This window comes from Mobula hypostoma, chromosome 18 (genome assembly GCF_963921235.1).
Source record: "Mobula hypostoma chromosome 18, sMobHyp1.1, whole genome shotgun sequence".
NCBI classification, from domain to species: Eukaryota; Metazoa; Chordata; class Chondrichthyes; order Myliobatiformes; family Myliobatidae; genus Mobula; species Mobula hypostoma.
In genome coordinates, this window is record NC_086114.1 from 35,201,518 (window position 1) to 35,220,801 (window position 19,284).

Consider the following 19,284-nt stretch of genomic DNA (forward strand, 5'->3'; position numbering starts at 1 on the left):
GGCACACAATACTTCAAAGAAGGTGGAAGGAGAATCTTTGAGGCAGAGGTAGATAGAATTTTGAAACAAAAAAAGTAGAATGCAGAAATCAAGTTTCAATTATAAGAGCCATAATTTTGTAATGTGTTGTAGATTTCTATGTTCTATGACTACAGAGCAATGGCAGATGGAATTCAATTAAAATGGAGGACATTTTGGGGGGGGACTAAGGATAGGATACACGTAATAAGTGGTAAGATCCCCAGGAGTACTGAGGAGTAGAGGAGGTACTTACCTTCATTAGTCTGGGCAGGGATGTTACAGTTCAGCTCCATAAAACGTTAGTTCATCTACAGCTGGAGTATTGTACATGGTTCTGGTCATCACACTTTAGGAAGGATATGATTGCACTGGAGAGGACAAAAGAGGTTCACCAGAATGTTGTCTGGGATGGAGTGTTTTGGTCATAAAGAGAGAATAGGTGGGGAAAGTTTCAAATATACCTGACTGAGATATGTAAATTTAGGAGAGAAATAGAAACATTTCCCCGTACCAGGGATGTTTGTACTCAGATGGCAGATGTATAGAAAAGGGATAGGAGATTTAGAGGGACTTTGAAAAAGAGCTTTTTTTTCACCCTGAAGGTGATGGAATCTGAAAGCACTGTGTGAAGGGGGTGGTGGAGGAAAGCACTTTTGCAACATCTAACAGTATTATGGAGCCAATTTTAGTGATGCAGAATATAAGATAGCTCAGCTGCTGGTTAAATTGGATGCCAAATAGTCTTGTTCTGCCCCAGACAGTGACAAGAGAGGGAGGGGGATGGGGAGGGAGAGAGGAATAGAAGAGAGAGACACGGCTGGGAAATGGAGATTTGATTGGTCCCAAGGAATTGCCAAAATCTTCACATTATTTAAATTCAAGGTAAATTAATCTCTGAATCTAATGCTGCTTTTAAATATTAAGCTGTATCAATTTGTATGTATAGATTAAAAAATCTTCTGGGCCTATTTTAATTCTATAACGGGTAGACTTCCTGTTTATACTAAAGATTAATATTTTGTAATTCATTATCTTTAAAAGACAAAGATTAAAGCAAGATTATTCACTGATGAAAATAGCTATGAACAGGAACAAAAACAATTTGTAGCATGTGGTGGAGTTAGTTAGGTCAGTACTGTGTTTTGCTGACCATATTGGTTCTGTTTGAAATGTGCACAAATGTTTTTCTTTCCTGGCCATTTATAAGACAGGAACAAGACAATAAACTGCAAGTCATTTGAAACAGCTTAAACACATTGATGGTTAAGACAATAGAGTGTGTCTGAATTGTGAAGTTATGGAATGTTGTTTACATATCTTGAATTTTGTTCATTCTAGTCACAGTGTTAGTTATTAGACTGAACATTTGAAGGGTTGGGATCTTTAGTGTGTGATTTTATTTTTAGCAGCACAATAATGTGTTTTTCTATGGACTTGTATTAGATAACATTTAGGACAGAGTTTTTGAAGCTATTCATCCAAAATGGTCAACAGCTGTGTTTAAGCAGTGTTTAAGTTCCACATTAGCCTTTTTCTGTTCTATTTTAAAACCTATTAGCACTCCCCTCTATCAGGTTCTTTCTTGTGTGTTTATTTAGCTTTCTCTTAAAATAATTATGTTTTGCTTCCCAGAGAAAGTAGATTCTAATCACTCTTTGGGTATCTTTGAGAACTTAATTAAATTTATTGATTGCCACCAAACATCTTTTGGTTCCTAACTTTGAATTTTCCCAGACCATAAATCTTCCATCAATGGGTTAACTGTTTTCACTTTGTCTCAATATAGGACATTGACTTCTGAAAATATCTACAGCCAACACCCACAAAACCTCATCATGGTTGCGTTGTGAAATTGTTGAAACACAATCCTTCCCTTCAACATAAGGACACTAAAAACTGTAATTTTTCACAATGTAACACTTAAACTAAATAAAACACAGCCATTAAGTCACCATTGCCTGACAAATCTCTTGTCATTGTACAGGATCGGCATAGGTGTGGACCAAGTATGTCCAGAGGGGCAGATAGTCAGACAGTGTATACATCTTTTACAAACCCTTCAGTAGTTGTGTAGACACCTGAAGAGTAGACTATTTGTTGGATGGAAGCAACCAACAACTCTGATAGAGGCAGATGCTGAGTTTTTAAGCTCACCAGCAGGAGGTGGTGCTTTAGCACTGCTGGCCCACCACCTCGAGGGAGTCTTGATCATAAGTGGGCCGAAATTCCTGAAGGCAGGTGGCAGATCAACTGATGATCCCACTGGTGATTGCACAGGATAGTTAACATCTTAGTCCACGTGTATTTTCAATTCTTAATTCATGCAATGTTTCCTATACCCATTGCTGATTGGTGCCATTTTTCTTTTAAAGCTCTCGTTTGTAAACTCCATTTGTTTTTCAACAATTTATCACAGATGTCTGTGAAGGCAAGGCCAAAATTTAATGACACAAACAAAATTATCAAGTAATTGATATATGACTTTTCATGGTGTGTTCAGTATCAAAATGACTCATTCAGCAGGGCTGTCATGCCAAATAGACGCAATATGAGGTCACTTGCTATCACTAGCTCTGCCTTCCACTGCACTTGGAATAAAAACATTGTGCAACCTTCGCTCCGGCCTGCACAGGCAGGCGCCTCCCACTCCCCACCCAGCTAACAGGAGTCACCTGCTAGTCATTTCCAACTCATCATTTGCAGCCTGTTTAAACCGAGCTGTCATCCACAGCCCTTGTTCACTCATCCAACCAGCCAGCCTCCACGAGTTGCTCCTACTGAAGCCTGTTGTGTTAAGTATCTGTTCTCGCTGGTTTTGTGGCCCCTCCCCCTGTGGCTCATTATTTTGCAGTTTTTTTTAGTAAAATGTTGCTTATTGCTGTTGAGGGATTATCATTCTGAGGCTGCAACTTCCTGTCCCAATGTACCTTAATGCTTCAAGCTCTAGCCATCTCTGTATTCTACAGACCGAGCCAAGATTGCCTTTGTCATCTTTCTCCCGACTGAGTGAGCTCCGACCTGGGCTGCTGCTGACCGGGATATTAAAACCACCATTTGCAATAAATAGGAAGAATTTACTGTGGAGATACGTCAGGTTTTTGACCTTCCAGGATGTGGAAGGGGGCAGGAGATTAGATACTTTGCCTGTGTCAAGGCTCATGCTCAGTGTTGGATTACACGGTGGAATTCAGGACCCTAGCGGCAGAGTGCAGCTGGAATGCAGAAGCGCAGCTGGTCCATTACCATCACGCGCCCCCAGAGTGCTTGAAAGATGAGCTCTCTACCCAGTAGAAAGATACTTTGCAAGTCAGAAGTTCAGCCTGACGAAGAAAATTGGAAAAATTAATGCACTGGAATTGGGAATAGTTTGATACATCTACGCCAAGTGAGATAAATGAACATTCCTTTGAATTATCCAGTAGTTCTTCCATTGACAGCGCCATCAATAGACCCTAAATGATTCTCATATTTTATCTATGCAGAATAAAGTTCTGGTTGATGAAGCTTTTTGATTGCAATGCATGGTCACTAGTTCTTCTATGCACTGACTGGTCAGCAAACAGTCCCTCGCATGCCTGAACATAAAATTATCTTCTGTAAGCTGCTTTAGAAAAAAGACTTGAAACACTTTGATTTGCTTACTTTGTTCGTTGTCCTTGGTTTCTTTCATTCAAAGGTGCTGAATAATATTTTGTTACTGCAAGGAGAAAAGTTTCCTCCACATTTCTGACAAATTACAGTGTTACTAGCAAAGGGCATGTCCTTTCAAGCACTTACGTTCCTCTTGAAGGGAACAGGCAATCCTTTGTGACAGGTTTGCAGTATTGACAGGACTAACAATGCTGCCCACTTATCACAGTACATGGAGTGGAAGTTGTCTGTGTGTAGTTTCTTTTAAAGTGATGTAGCCACTACACACCAGACATCATACAGGTTTCATAGGCACCACCCAGTGCAGCATATGTGCAGTATAGATTTCACTTGTCGGTGGAAATACATGTGAGTATCATCTGGCAAGAACGCACTTGCTCTGTCCCTCTCTCACAGACGCTCACACGTGCCCGTGAGCTCAGTGCCCTTGCAAATGCCTCACTCCTCACTTTTATCCCCTTGCCCACCCATGCCTTAACCCATCTTACCGTCAATCCTCCTTGTCTGTGAACTATTCCACTTTCTATCCTCTCCTGATCTCAGATAGCTCTCAAACTCCTACACTTCCTCCCTCTCGGAGCACGCATTTCAGTCTGGAACTGTCAGTCTTGGTGGCACACTTGGTGCTGTCCCATCAGCCTCTGTTCCTCTGCTTCAGATTCCTGCTGTGTTCTCCCTTGTGCTCCATTTGTGTATCTGGCCCCATTCCTGGCAGAGGGATGACCTAGTATGAGTAGATAAAATCATGAGGGGACATAGAGTAAATAACCAGAGGGTTTTTTTTCCCTGGGGTGAGAATGTCACATACTAGAGGGTGTAGATTTAACATGAGGGGGAGAAAGCTTAAAGGAGTTGTGCGAAGGGTAAAGTTGAGGCACAGAGAGTGGTAGGTGACTGGATCGTGCTACCAGGTGAAGCAGTCAAAACAGATATGATAGCATTATTTAAGATGCATTTGGACAGGTAGGGGAATGGAGAGATCTAGACAGTGTGCAAGCACATGGGATTAGTTTGACTTGGTATTAAGGTTGGCATAGACATGGTAGGCTAAAGGGCATGTTCTCTGCTGTACTGTTCGATGTTGTGAAGGGTTAATGACATTTCCATCTCTTAATATAAAGGTCATCACTGTGATTTCTACTGCTGTAGAACTTGTTGTTGGATCATGCCTTGCAAGGCATAGTGAAGCAACATGAACTTGGAACTTAGAACAGTACTACACGGAGCAGGCCCTACAGCCCACAATGTTGGACCAAACCAATTAAAATAGTAATCAAACAACCAATTAAATTAAACCCTTCGGCCTACACAATATCTGCATACTTCCATTTCCCTCACATCCATGTACCTATCGAAAGTCTTTTAGAAATCTTGGAGCTGAATGCCCTTAAAACTATGGAGAAGCATATCAACTCCAGGAGAAATGTATCCCCTCTCCACTCATCATCAACAACCCCACACTGAGCACTGTTTCAGCAGTCAGCTTCATGACCAGCGTTATTTTGCAGGACCTAATATGGGAGAACCATGTTTCCTTCAATAAACAAAAAGGCTTAGCAGAGGATGCATTTCTTGTGGCAGTTGGTTGAATTCCATCTTCCCAGAACATACTGGTATATTTCTACAGTGCCATTATAGAAAGCATCCTCGCATCAACCATTACAGTCCAGTTTGGTGCTGAATCCTCTCTCAATATGCGAAAACCATGGCAAACTGTCAGATCATTGGCTGCAGTCTACCATCACTGCAGGACTTGCTCCAGGATAAAGAATCAGGCAGGAAATATTATTACAGACACAACCCACCTTCCAAACTGCCTTTTCTGAAAGCTTCCTTCTGGAAAGTGCTGTAGGACTATTAAAAGGAATGCTTCATGCCTTCTTTTCTCAAGCAGTTAATTTGATCAGTCAGTCTAGTTGTGGCAGCGAGTTTGTGCCCTTGAGCAAGGCACTTAATCACACATTGCTCTAGTCTGTGCAAGGAGTGGCGCCCCACACAGACTTCCAATCTGCGCCTTGTAAGGCATGAAAAATGCCCGACGCGGCCTCTCATGGTCTGAGTCAACATTCCCTCCCCCCTAGTTAGACCTCCCCACCCTCTATCAACCCCATCACTACACTGCACTGTAAACACTTTAAACCACTGTTTATAATGTTGTTTATATTGTAAATACCTGCTGGTATTTATTCCATATCCGTACATTTACTTTTAACTATATTTTTATTTTTTATAATTGTTGAATGTTGTTGATTTTTGTTGCATGTCGCACCCCGACCAACACAACACAGCAAATTCCCAATATATATAACTATGCATATATACTGAATAAGGTTAATCCTTGAGGTATAGGAGTTGGGATGTAACGTTGAATTTGTATAAGGCATTGGTAAGGCCAAATCTGGAGTATTGTGTACAGTTCTGGTCACCGAATTATAGGAAGGATGTCAATAAAATTGGGAGAGTACAGAGGAGGTTTACTAAAATGTTGCCTGGGTTTCATCTCCTAAGTTACAGAGAAAGGTTGAACAAGTTAGGTCTTTATTCTTTGGAGCGTAGAAGGTTGAGGGGAGATTTGATAGAGGTGTTTAAAATTATGAGGGGGATTGATATAGTTGACGTGGTTAGACTTTTTCCATTGAGAGTGGGGAAGATTCAAACAGGGCATGGGTTGAGAATTAGAGGACAAAAGTTTAGGGGTAACATGAGGGGGAACTTCTTTACTCAGAGAGTGGTAGCTGTGTGGAATGAGCTTCCAGCAGAAGTGGTTGAGACAGGTTCTATGTTGTCGTTTAAAGTTAAATTCGATAGATATATGGACAGGAAAGGAATGGAGGGTTATAAGCTAAGTGCAGTTCGGTGGGAATAGGATAGGGTAAGAGTTCGGCATGGACTAGAAGGGCCGAGATGACCTGTTTCCGTGCTGTAATTGTTACATGGTTATATGGTATGTCGTGTTCACAAGAAGCAGGACAAATGCTGTATAATTTGGTTAGTTAGTACCCAGCCAAATGGCACATATCCTCCAATATCACTGATTGGCAGTTTGGGTTTCACCGGAACTCGGAATCAGAATCAACATGGCTGATCTCATCGCAGTCTTGATCCAACGATCTGAATTCCAGAGGCAAGGCTGCCCTTGTCATCAAGGAAGCACATGCCAAATGTAGCACCATGGAGCTCTGGTAAAAGTAAAATCTTTCGACCTCGAGAAGGAGGAGGGTTTGGGGATTGATGTGCCTGATCCGTTTTGCTCGGTTTTTGCATGGGAGGAGGGATTTAGGGGTTGATGCGACTGTTCTGTTGTTTTTTTGCACATTTTTTGGGGGGGGAGGTGGGATTTGTGGTTGATGATAGTGCTGTCTTTCTTTTCTTTCTTGGTTTCATGACTACCCGGAGAATTGAAGAACTTCAGAGCTGTATACTTGGATAATAAATGAATCTTTGAACATTTGAACCAAATGCCTTCTTCACCACCTGTCTACCTATGGCACTACTTTCAGATATGAAAGAATGGAGAGAGAAAGAAACACAGGAATTATAAAGAGTGAGGGTGACTGAATTATGCAGAGGGATGCAAGGGTACCTTTGGATTAAGAGAGACAAATATAATAGAACAAATATCCACACATAAAGATTGACAGAGAACTGCGAAGGGCTAACACAGGAAATGTAAGAGTGGTCTGTGGTCTCAGAAAAGCAAAGTGAAAGACTATGAAATCTTAAGAACACATTTGGAGTTTTATTGGGAGAGGGGGAAACTAGCAATAATACAACAGCTATCCAGACACAGAAACAAATAGGACCATACAGACTGAGAGATAATTTCTGGCAAAGATGTGTGAGTAGAAGAAGGAAAACATGTACAGTACGAAGCAGACACTGACAGGAAAAGAAACAAAGAGCTAATGAGATTTGGTAAGATGAATGTTGATCTGATGTGATTTTTTTTGGTTTCTTTTTGCACTACTTATATCATTTTTTATTTGCATATGTATTGTAATTTATAGTTTTAAAAAATCATGTATTGCAATGTACTGCTGCCACAAAACACCAAATTTCACGACATATGCCAGTGATATTAAACCTGGTTCTGATTCTGATTCTAAAGTACTGTACTGTGTATTTGCCTGCTTACTTGTCTGTATCCCCATGGAGCCTCTTTCCCTCCTCCTCAAAGTTCATATTTAATGTTGTCAGCAAATATACAAGCATTACTGTCTAAACCATTGATATAGATGAATAGCTGGAGCCCAAACCCCACTTGTCAACATTGGCACCTCAAGAGAAAACCCTATTTATACATAGTCTCTTTTTCTGCCTCTCAGCTAACTTTAAAGCTATGATAATTGTTTAAAAAAAAAATATAGGCCTTATTGTTTGGAGCATGCTGCAGAAAATTTTTTTATTGAATTAATCTTGAATTAACACAATGAATGTATTTGAAATTTTTGCCAAGATTTAATGGAAAGAGTGCATATTAGTGGGTAATCTTACAGAAAATGTCATGTCAATCAATATTTGGCTAATATTTCCAATATTAGAACTGAAGATGTGTATGAAATATTCCAGCAAATGAGGAGTTTAAATTATATCATTTTCAGCAAAACTTCACATTCACTTACATTAATTGCTAGTAGTCATCCAGTTGAGAAATGTTTAATCTTGTTACTTTGTATTATCAATCAATACAGGCAGAGCCCTTGTAATCGTACAAAAGATTTATCCAAAAATACAATTGGCTATAATATAAACCTATATTAGACAGTTTTTTAATTGAAGGTTAGTGGGCTATATGTGTTATCTCGCCTTCAAGCAGAAACATAAATTTAAAGATATGACAATACACGAGGCCTTGTGGTATATTTTTCTCCACTTCCATTTCCTGTCATGGCAAGTGACAAGCGGGGTGGGGGGGTGTTTTTCAGATACTAAAATTAGTTAATTGTTCAACTTCTATAATATTTGGAAGTGCAGTGTCAAGGCTAATTCATGAAAAACAATTGTCCAAGCTTCTTTTAATGTTAAAAGTTAGAGAATAAATAAAGTACTGAAAATGATGCTTAAAACTGGAAAGTTGAAACTGAACCCTAAACCTCAGCCAACGCTGAACATAGACATAAGGAAGAATAGGGATGATCAAAATTAAATCAAAGTTGAAATGAAATCTGGGTCTTCCTTCAGTTAGTCCTGACGAAGGGTCTCGGCCCGAAACGTCGACTGTACCTTTTCCTAGAGATGCTGCCTGGCCTGCTGCATTCACCAGCAACTTTGATGTGTGTTGCAGAAGCTAGATCACCTGTTTGTGGAAATCAAGAATCATTGAATCATTACTAGATTGAAGAGGATATTCTGCCCATCAAATCTGTGCTGGCATCTATTGGAGTAAACTCATTCACTCACATCATGCCCCTGAAATTGGATTTTTTTTTTGTGTGAAGATAGTCCTTGCTTTAACAGAGAGCTTGAGTGGCATTACAATTGTCCTAAACGGAATAGATTCAGAACAGCTCTGGCAACACAAAACTGGGCATCTATGAGGCTTTGTTCGTCAAGTGTAACGAAGAAAAAAATTAAAATTCGTTCTGTGTTCTTCCCTTATTCAACTCAGGGTATTCGCATATGCATTCACAAACAAAGGAGACACTTCACATGTGTTAAGTCACAAGAAAACACTTTTTTACAACTGGCACAAATGCCATACAGAAAGAAAAACAAATATCTACAGTAGTAGCAATACAGAAATCAAAATAGTACTGATCATCCACTAAACAAATCAATCTCTGCAAGGTCGGGGGGGGGAAACAAAATTTCATGCACCCTGTGTTTTCTTTCTCTCTGACTCTAACGCTGACTCAATGTACTGTTCCCCATCTTAGCACAAGCACTGGCCATGACATAGCCTAAGACAAAACTCCTCCTGCACAAAGAAAATGCCTCTTTTTATACCCATCAAAACCTATTACTCCAGTACTTGTATATCCCCTGGTGGTACCAGCAGCAGCCCGCCCCCCACCCCCCACCCCCCTTATCTCTTTCAACCTTCTGCTCAGTAAACAGGTTTTTCACAACTTCCACTATTATGGCTGCAGATTTGTACTTCTTTGACTTTATCAAAACATTGCTGTGGACTGGTTCTCTTGTACTGTACGTTCTCAAAACAATCCCACTCCAAGCTAACACCACTTTGTCTTGCAGACTTCCTTTTTATTTTAGCGTATGCCAAGGAGGAATCACATTTAACTCCTTCCTTAAGGCTGATTTATACTTGTGCGTCAAATGTATGCCATAGGTACGGCGTAGTAGCGTACCCTATGCTGTACTCTACACCAACCCTACACCGTAGCCTAACGCGCACCTCTCCCAAAATGTAACTACGTGTCGCGGCATCGTAGACCACAACAACTGTGATTGGTCCACTTGGTAGCATCGCATTTCCTCCTACTCTGCGACTGAAGGGCAGGGAAGGAACTCTGGCTGCGATGCTTTCCATAAAGCTTTACAGACCTCCGAAATTATGGAGGACCCTGTGCTTTGTAGCTAGCTGCTACAGCCTGTTGACTTCCACCTGAAGCTAAAACTTGAATGATGATTGCCAGTCTCAGAGTACACTATGCAGACACTGATGCGAAATAAATGGTTGGAGACGATGAACCAAATCGTCAAGTCTACATCCGAAAATATTTGAAATGCATTTCCTCACCCATGTCTCTCAGTGGCCGGACAAGCACAGAAAATTCACCCTCCTTCAGTTTCAGTCGCCATTGTTTGAAGTTTGAGTTTCTTCATGTTGAGTTTCAACACGAAGTAACTCAACACAGTGGCATAGAAACCCCACCACCAATTAGCATTTTGGCGGTGAATTGCAGAGCGACACAGACACACCAACGCACAAGTATAAATGCTCACAACAGCGTGGCCCACTTGCGTAGGCTACGGTGTAAACTAGTATGCACAAGTATAAATCAGCCTTTACAGGGAGTCATGGAAAGATAATGCACAGAAACAGGCCCTTCAGGCCATCAAGTATCTGCTGACCACCCAGTACCCATTTTTTTTACGCCAAAACTATTTAATATTTCAGTAATACAGCGTATTTGAGTAATATCGTAAATATATTGTTTAATTAAGCATTCATGATGATTTGAATAATTCATTACGGGTTATATGTAAAAGTACGTGAATGGCATACGTAATCACGCCACCATGTCATATGCCATGATACTAAGCCATGCATTCCCGGCTCCATGTTTTTACTTTCAGTTAGTTTTATGTTTAGGAGCTATAAAATATAACACTATCCTAATCCATTCTATTCTTCCCGCGCCCCCCCCCCCCCATGCCCCATTCCTCACCTCAGGCTCTACAGCTCACCTACTCATTAGGGGAAATTTACAATGGCTGACTACCCTACCAACCAACACATTTTAAGACCTGCAACCACAAGGTGTTTTGACATCATGTAAGATGCTGAATAAATCCAGGGCTTTTTTTTTTAGAACTTATGTTAGTATGTACTTCAGGATCAGTTCCCGGAAGCTCAACAACCTCAAACCACTTCTAATGCTTAAATAACAAGTGAAGATGAAGCAAACGGTTGCTATCGGAGGTGTACTATCTCAAGCCATTCTTTAGATGTTGTGTGCTGTATACATACAAATGGCACTTTCACTGTGAACTGGCTTTGGAAATAGCGGATGGTTTTAAATATAACATGCCTGAATTTTAAGCATTGATCTAACAACTAACAGCTTATCAATGTTGTCACTTTTCTCAAATCATAGCTCAAAGAAAATGTATTAATCTGTACAGTACAGTATTGCTAGCATTATCAAACGGGAAGATCAACTCTGCTTCAATGAGTTGTGGAGAAGGGCATGCCTTGGGCATTCCTAAGTATGGAATGCCAGCCTGGTGCAGTTGCGGCACAGGACTGGTGGTGGGTTTCTATTGTATCCAATGATGACAGGAAACCAGTGCCAGAGAGTTTTTAAAGTGGGAAAGCCTTTGAACTGGGGCAGTTCCACTCTCTTGACCTCAGAAGTCTGGGTCCAGAGGCATGAACAAACATCACAAGCTGAGGTCTTCCTTGGTTGCACTGGATGACCATTACATCTCTGTGCCATGTTGTGCCCTTCGCTCTCCATGGCACATTGCAGAACCACCTTCCTGGCCATTGGATCTCGCTGGAGATCTCATCTGCCCATTCTGCTGGGGCTGACTTCACAAGCCAGGACAGGCGTGTCCCTATCTCGCCGGGGTATGAGGCCTGCCGGCTACCCTCACAGTACAGTATATCGAAACATACAACAAAATGAGCCAAGCAACACACACAAAATGCTGGAGTAACTCAGCAGGCCAGGCAGCATCTATGGAAAAGAGTACAGCAGATATTTCGATTTACTAACCCACAACTTACTAACCCTAACTCGTACATCAAATGTGAGATGAAACTGGAGCATCTGGAGGAAGCCCATGCGATCATGGGGAGAACGTACGATCTCCTTACAGACAGCAGAGGGAACTGAACCCCAATCTTCAATCGCTGGTGCTGTAAAGCATTACACTAACCATTACGCTACTGTGGACCCACACACCATGGGCTTGTAAATGAACATGGCTCATCACCACCTTCTCAGGGCAATTAGAAGAGAAGAAGAAGGCCCTTAACTCCGAGTGGAGTCATCGGGACACTGTCATGATGGTGTTTATTTTAGCAGGCTTTCTTATTTTTACGAGGCCGAGTTGCTAGCTCGACGCTCAACCCAGCGTGGATGGAAAGCGTGCAAGGGAGCCGGCTGGATTCGAACTCGGGAGCCTTCGCTCCAAAGTCCAGTGCTGATGCCACTATGCCACCAGCGGGGCAATTAGGCAGGGGCAATAAATGCTGACTTTATCAACAACGGCCAGACAAAGGGAAGTTTTAAGTAGCTAAAGCAACAGCAAATTAATTTAAAAATTTGTTGTTATCAATGTGCCACCGTTGGGAAGGATGAAAGAGACCAGAAAGTTCATAGTTTCAAACAGGCTAGTTATGTTAGTTTCCAAAATGAAAATCAAACAGTAAAACTAAGTGGAATGTCATTCTTCCTATGTCCTATGCCATAGGCATTAACTGAAACAATCTTACAAAAGCTTTTAACATCAGTTCAAATCATGTTCCCAGCTCCTCAGTACTGATCGTTAAATCTTCTGTCAGAATTTACAGCTAGCAAACAAAAGCCTCAAGCATCACACCACTGATGCATGCAAATTGACAATATTTACCTTGACTCAAAGTTTTATTAAAAAAATTTGCAGGAAAGTCGTGCCCCTTCCAAATCCATAGATGAGTTTGAATGGATTAGAGGTACAAATTTATGAATATATGTTTGCAAATTATTAAAAAATAACTCAACATATCAAAAAGACCACAAAAGAATGCAGACATTGCTCTGGGATTTCTTCCTGGAAGCATGGAATTCAAAGCAGAGAAGTTATGTTAACTTGATGTAACTTGATTACATTGGACATGGGATACTGTGAATAGTTTAAGAAAATGGATAACAAAAGGCAAATGGGGAAGGCAAATAAAAAACTTACATGATGTCAGGGTGCTTGTATCAATATGAATAGATTGAATGTTATTTTTAAAGTAGAAAATGTTCAAGCAATAGCCTAATGTAGGCCTTAATAATTTCAAAGGATATCTTATTTAATATGTTCCAACTTCCAATTTTACAAATCAAATTATTTTATCATTTACCATATTTCAAAAGTTCTCCATTGACTATGGATACTTTGGCTCAACATACAGTTGCAATATCATGTTAAATAGAATTGTGCATGTTTCTGAATTCTAATTAAAGTGTTTTGTTTTATTTTTCAGTGAAATGGATGTTGAAGCTGTTGAAAACAGGATAAGAAATACAGTCTTAGCTAAAAGGATTCGTATTTCTGAGTACTTTGGAGATTATGACAAATTACGCAGTGGTTATATAACAAGTAAGTCAAAAAAACACAACTTGAAAATGTTTAGTGAAGCATCCCAAGCATCTGTACTGTATGAATTTTATACAGATTATTATATTGTTCAATACTATCACTATGAATGCCGTTCAGCTGCACTGTTCAGTGGGAGTGAGTGATGAAAGCAAGGGAATCAGGTTTGTGAGCCTGGGAGTTGCCAGTAACAGAAACAAACACACACACACCAACTTATTCCTTATGATTCATAAGGAGAGGAAATAATCCTGACTCAAAAAGGAGACAATTAGAGGGAAGAGAAATTAGAGTAAAGCAACATTGGAAATATGGCCTAAATCCCATCACGAAATCTTTATTCTACTCATGAATATGCTCATTCTTTTCCTTCATATTGTTTACCCACATCTCACTCTTGCTCAATCTCTCTTCATTTGGCGCTCAATTGCTCCTTAAATTCTTATTTCCATTTCTGCACTTCATTGGGATTCTTTTTTGTCTTAAATGGATTGGTTAGAATTTGTTACATTATTCAGATTTAAATATTTCCTCATCTATCAGGATGATGATAGACATGCTTTACCCATTTCTCTATACTTGGTTATCACATGATAAATTATTTGTGTTTAGAGATGAGTTAGCTCTTGTGTAATAGCATGTTATTTGTTTATTCCGTTTATTATCACATTAATCTACTCTGATAGGTTTAGATAACTAATGCAAAACCCTGTGACAGATCAGGTAGTCAACATCAAACAATCCCAACATAACCACATTAACCGAGATAACACAACATTGAGCCCATATCACAGAAGTAATGAACTATTTACTCCCACTGATCTTTGTTGGTATTTATGCTCAATACAGCACATCTCCTGTACTTCTTAACTCAAGCTTCATTTGCATCCTTACTCTGGTTATTAACCAGCCTCCCTTATTTCTATGCATAAGTGCATTAACTATGCCCTATGGTAGCGAGCATCCCTGTTTTTCTCTCCTGTTGGCAATATTGGATACAATGCCAAATTGCAACACCAATTGATGTTGCTAGCCTAGGAGTGGCTATTTAGAACTGTGTAGTTTACAACTGCCATATTGAGTGTGCTTCCTGCTAAGAAATTCGTTCATGTGACAATCAATGGCCTAGTAATTATATTCTATTTATCTGTCTTACAGGATCTCAGTTCCTGCGATGCTTGGACCAAACCATAGGGATTCGTCTCACTCTTGAGGAGAGCAATGCTCTATTTAGTAAATATGACTTAAAGTGCAATGGCACCATCAACTACAAGCACTTCAATGATGTCATTGATAAACGTAGGTGAAGATTGCCTAGGGGTGGGGGGGGGAAGAGTTGTGGGTAAATGTTGGAGACGCTTGGGGGTGGGATGGGGCAGAGTTATGGACAATGGAGATAGAAATTTGCTCTTGAATGTATGAACTGTAGGAGCACTGTAAAAATGGCTGCATGCTCAGCTCTATTTATGAAATTTAGTTCACTGAACATATTATATGTCCTGCACTGGAAGCACAAAATCTCAAAGTGTGTAATATTATCTACGCTAGGAATGCTGACATTTAAACATTCCAGTCCCTTCTCCATATTAACTTTACTTAGGCCAGATATAGGACAGCTGTTTCACCATTTTGCCCTAGCACGGTCTTTATTTCAAGCCTTCTTTGGAACATAGAACGTAGAAATCTACAGCATATCACAGGCCCTTCAGCCTACAATGTGTGCCAACCATGTGACCTACTGTAGAAACTGCCTAGAGTTTCCATGATGTCTTTATCATTTCCCATTTCAGCCGTGCTATAGACATTTTCAGATTGTCAATTTGCTCCCTATTAAGGATATTTCTACAGAGAATGAATTGGGGATTCATTTCACATTAGCCACAAGAGCCAGTTTTTTTTAATATTAAGTGCAATCATGAACAATAGCCAGATCAGAAATGCTGATCAAGGCAACTAGTTCCCAAAGTGAACTCTGATAGGCCAATCAGATGGTTCACTGCTGCTCAGCGATAACAGGCACAAGGGTCGCTAGCCCCTGTACCCCAGAAACACACCAGAACAGTGCGGCAGAGGTATGTGCTATGCATGACCTGATCTGAAAGCATCATGTTGATTCATAACAGATCGTGTTCATAGTCATAGTCATAGTCATAGTCATACTTTATTGATCCCAGGGGGAAATTGGTTTCCGTTACAGTTGCACCATAAATAATAAATAGTAATAGAACCATAAATAGTTAAATAGTAATATGTAAATTATGCCAGTAAATTATGAAATAAGTCCAGGACCAGCCTATCGGCACAGGGTGTCTGACCCTCCAAGGGAGGAGTTGTAAAGTTTGATGGCCACAGGCAGGAATGACTTCCTATGACGCTCTGTGCTGCATCTTGGAGGAATGAGTCTCTGGCTGAATGTACTCCTGTGCCCACCCAGTACATTATGTAGTGGATGGGAGACATTGACCAAGATGGCACGCAACTTAGACAGCATCCTCTTATCAGACACCACCGTGAGAGAGTCCAGTTCCATCCCCACAACGTCACTGGCCTTACAAATAAGTTTGTTGATTCTGTTGGTGTCTGCTACCCTCAGCCTGCTGCCCCAGCACACTACAGCAAACATGATAGCACTGGCCACCACAGACTCTTAGAACATCCTCAGCATCGTCCGGCAGATGTTAAAGGACCTTCACGGTGGAACAGCTTAGTTAAGGATAGGGTGATCAGCACAAATGGACAAATTATACCTCCACTACCCTGGAAGGAGTAATAAAGGAGATTTTAATACCATTCAAGGTCACATTTGGATCTAGAAATGAATAGACAAAGTCTTCCCTGTCCAAATTGCAAATGATTCAAGGAGAAGACGACAATGAGTTGTATCAATCCCTGGTTGTCAGTGCTGGATCTCATTTCACTCTAGAGGACTGGAGATGATTGGATGCGTACTCATAGTGTCCAAAATTTAAAAGTTATAGAAGGAGCCTTGTAATTATTACATTGTAGGGTAATATAGTGTGTGACAGCTGACACATATTGTTCATAATAGAAGCTGTTCTACATAATTCACAAACATCATCACTGAGTTCCCTTTAAGAGACGATGTCTGATGTAATGACATCAGTGTAAGGTGACTGCATTTGGTTTGTTCATAATGGAAGTAAAGGGCCGCATTTTTGTTAAGCACATACAACGACTGTTGTATGTTTTATTCACAAAATCCTACAGTATTATTGCAATCCTGGCAACATAGTTAAAGAAAAGAAAACAGGGCAACCAACTTCCAGCACAATTTAATTTTCTTTTTATTCATTCCTCAAGCTGTTAATTAACTATTGTTTACTGTTAACTAATAACACCCACACCAGTAATGCAGACCCCGAGTTGATTAGGTTTGGACACAGGAATAAAATGGGGAGACTACAGCGCCACCACTCGCAGGAGGGTGTGATTGCAACATGATATTTAAATAAGTCAGTAGATAAAAATGTGAAAAAGATAACTTTTAGAAGGCTGAAAAAGCTGACAGAGAGTAGATGTAAAGACAAGTTTTTACTGTGTTGTAGCTGGGTACTGTAGATCATTAATTTACAGACAGAAAATTCTCTGCACTTAAGCTCAAGGTCGCTGGAACTAAGTAAATGAGAACATCCATGCAGTAATTTATCTATTTTATTCACAGGTTTCAATCCAAATGAACTTGACAAAGACCCAAGTCTTCAGATAACGAAAGTGCCAGAAAAGTGAGTAAAATCACTCACCATGATAAACATTAATTCAGTGCTTATGATATAAAAAATAAAATATCTCCATTACCAATCCATCAAACTAGAGACCATCCTGTAGCCATTTAGAATCACATCACCCTTTAGCTAGGTTTAATCTTTCATCATTCAGTCCAGTAAAGGAGAATAAGGTCTCCTCCCAAATGGAAATTTGTAGCAAATTCAAACACTACAACCACAGAGTGAACATTTTAGCATGTTTAATTTTTACTTGATTTCGCAGCCTTAAAGACATGGATCCTGAAAATGATACAGTCTTCATGAAGTGCTACGAGACCATCATGAAGCAGCTCTCTGTTTATTATAAATACCACGGTACTGATATTTTGCCACCATTTAAAGACTTAGACAAGCTAAACTCTGGGATAGTGACAGATAATCAGGTAAGATCAGTGGTGATTTATGCATGGTCAAGTACAGATTTGGAAAAAGCATGATCAAAGCTTTCATTTGAATAAACACACATCAAAGTTGCTGGTGAACGCAGAAGGCTAGGCAGCATCTCTAGGAAGAGGTACAGTCAACGTTTCAGGCCAAGACCCTTCGTCAGGACTAACTGAAGGAAGAATTAGTTAGAGATTTGAAAGTGGGAGGGGGAGGGGGAGATCCAAAATGATAGGAGAAGACAGGAGGGGGAGGGATGGAGCCAAGAGCTGGACAGGTGATTGGCAAAAGGGATATGAGAGGATCATGGGACAGGAGGCCCAGGGAGAAAGATGGGGGGGGCGGGGAACCCAGAGGATGGGCAAGGGGTATAGTCAGAGGGACAAAGGGAGAAAAAGGAGAGTGAGAGAAAGAATGTGTGTATAAAAATAAATAACGGATGGGGTACGAGGGGGAGGTGGGGCATTAGCGGAAGTTAGAGAAGTCGATGTTCATGCCATCAGGTTGGAGTCTACCCAAAAGGAATGTAAGGTGTTGTTCCTCCAACCTGAATGTGGCTTCATCTTTACAGTAGAGGAGGCCGTGGATAGACATGTCAGAATGGGAATGGGATGTGGAATTAAAATGTGTGGCCACTGGGAGATCCTGCTTTCTCTGGCAGACAGAGCGTAGGTGTTCAGCAAAGCGGTCTCCCAGTCTGCGTCGGGTTTCGCCAATATATAGAAGGCCACATCGGGAGCACCGGACGCAGTATATCACCCCAGCCGACTCACAGGTGAAATGTTGCCTCACCTGGAAGGACTGTCTGGGGCCCTAAATGGTGGTAAGGGAGGAAGTGTAAGGGCATGTGTAGCACTTGTTCTGCTTACATTTGAATAGCAACTTTGAAGTTGGAAGATCAACCTAAGAGCTTGGTCAAAAGTTTTAAGGAGCATTTTTTTTAAGCAGGAAGGAGTGATAGAATCACAGGGAGGTTTAAGGGATGAATCCCGGTGCTTCTGGCCTTTGCTGCTGAAGACACAGCTGCAAGTGGTGCACTGGATTTGGGAAAGGATATGACACCAGACTTACTTCTTAAATGAAAGGATGGTAGAGCTGGAAGAAATGATAGAGATTAGGAAAGAAAAGGCCTGAAGGCAAGGATGAGAGATTGCTTTATCAAATCTTATCACATTCCCTATTTTATACTCTGAATAGTTTCTGGAAATGTTATATTTAGACTGGTTATTATGTAAGTAACACACAGTAATATAGTATTTATAAGTACACACATAGTGATCATTGGAATAACCCTGTGAGTACAAATCACAGACTTATTCTGATGATCACTATGTGTTTCAGGGATAGACTGCACAATTTGGTAGATAATCTTCAGCTCAAATATTGTGACTAAGAGTATGATATCAACTGCTCAATTCTCTGAGGTTGTTCTGAGTTTCTAAGTGACTGAATGGGTGCAGTGTGT

General features: G+C 40.5%; 1 protein-coding gene across 1 annotated transcript in view; it reads left to right on the forward strand.

The window, feature by feature from the left end:
* Positions 1-846: 846 nt before the first annotated feature.
* LOC134358455 (uncharacterized) overlaps positions 847-19,284 on the forward strand; it is a 102,217-nt gene continuing 83,779 nt past the window's right edge. Inside the window, exons 1-5 of the mRNA XM_063070696.1 lie at positions 847-903; positions 13,538-13,653; positions 14,809-14,949; positions 17,333-17,393; positions 17,659-17,818. Of these exons, the coding sequence (XP_062926766.1) occupies positions 13,542-13,653; positions 14,809-14,949; positions 17,333-17,393; positions 17,659-17,818 (474 nt within the window). The 5' untranslated portion in view covers positions 847-903; positions 13,538-13,541. The remainder of the gene's footprint in view (positions 904-13,537; positions 13,654-14,808; positions 14,950-17,332; positions 17,394-17,658; positions 17,819-19,284) is intronic.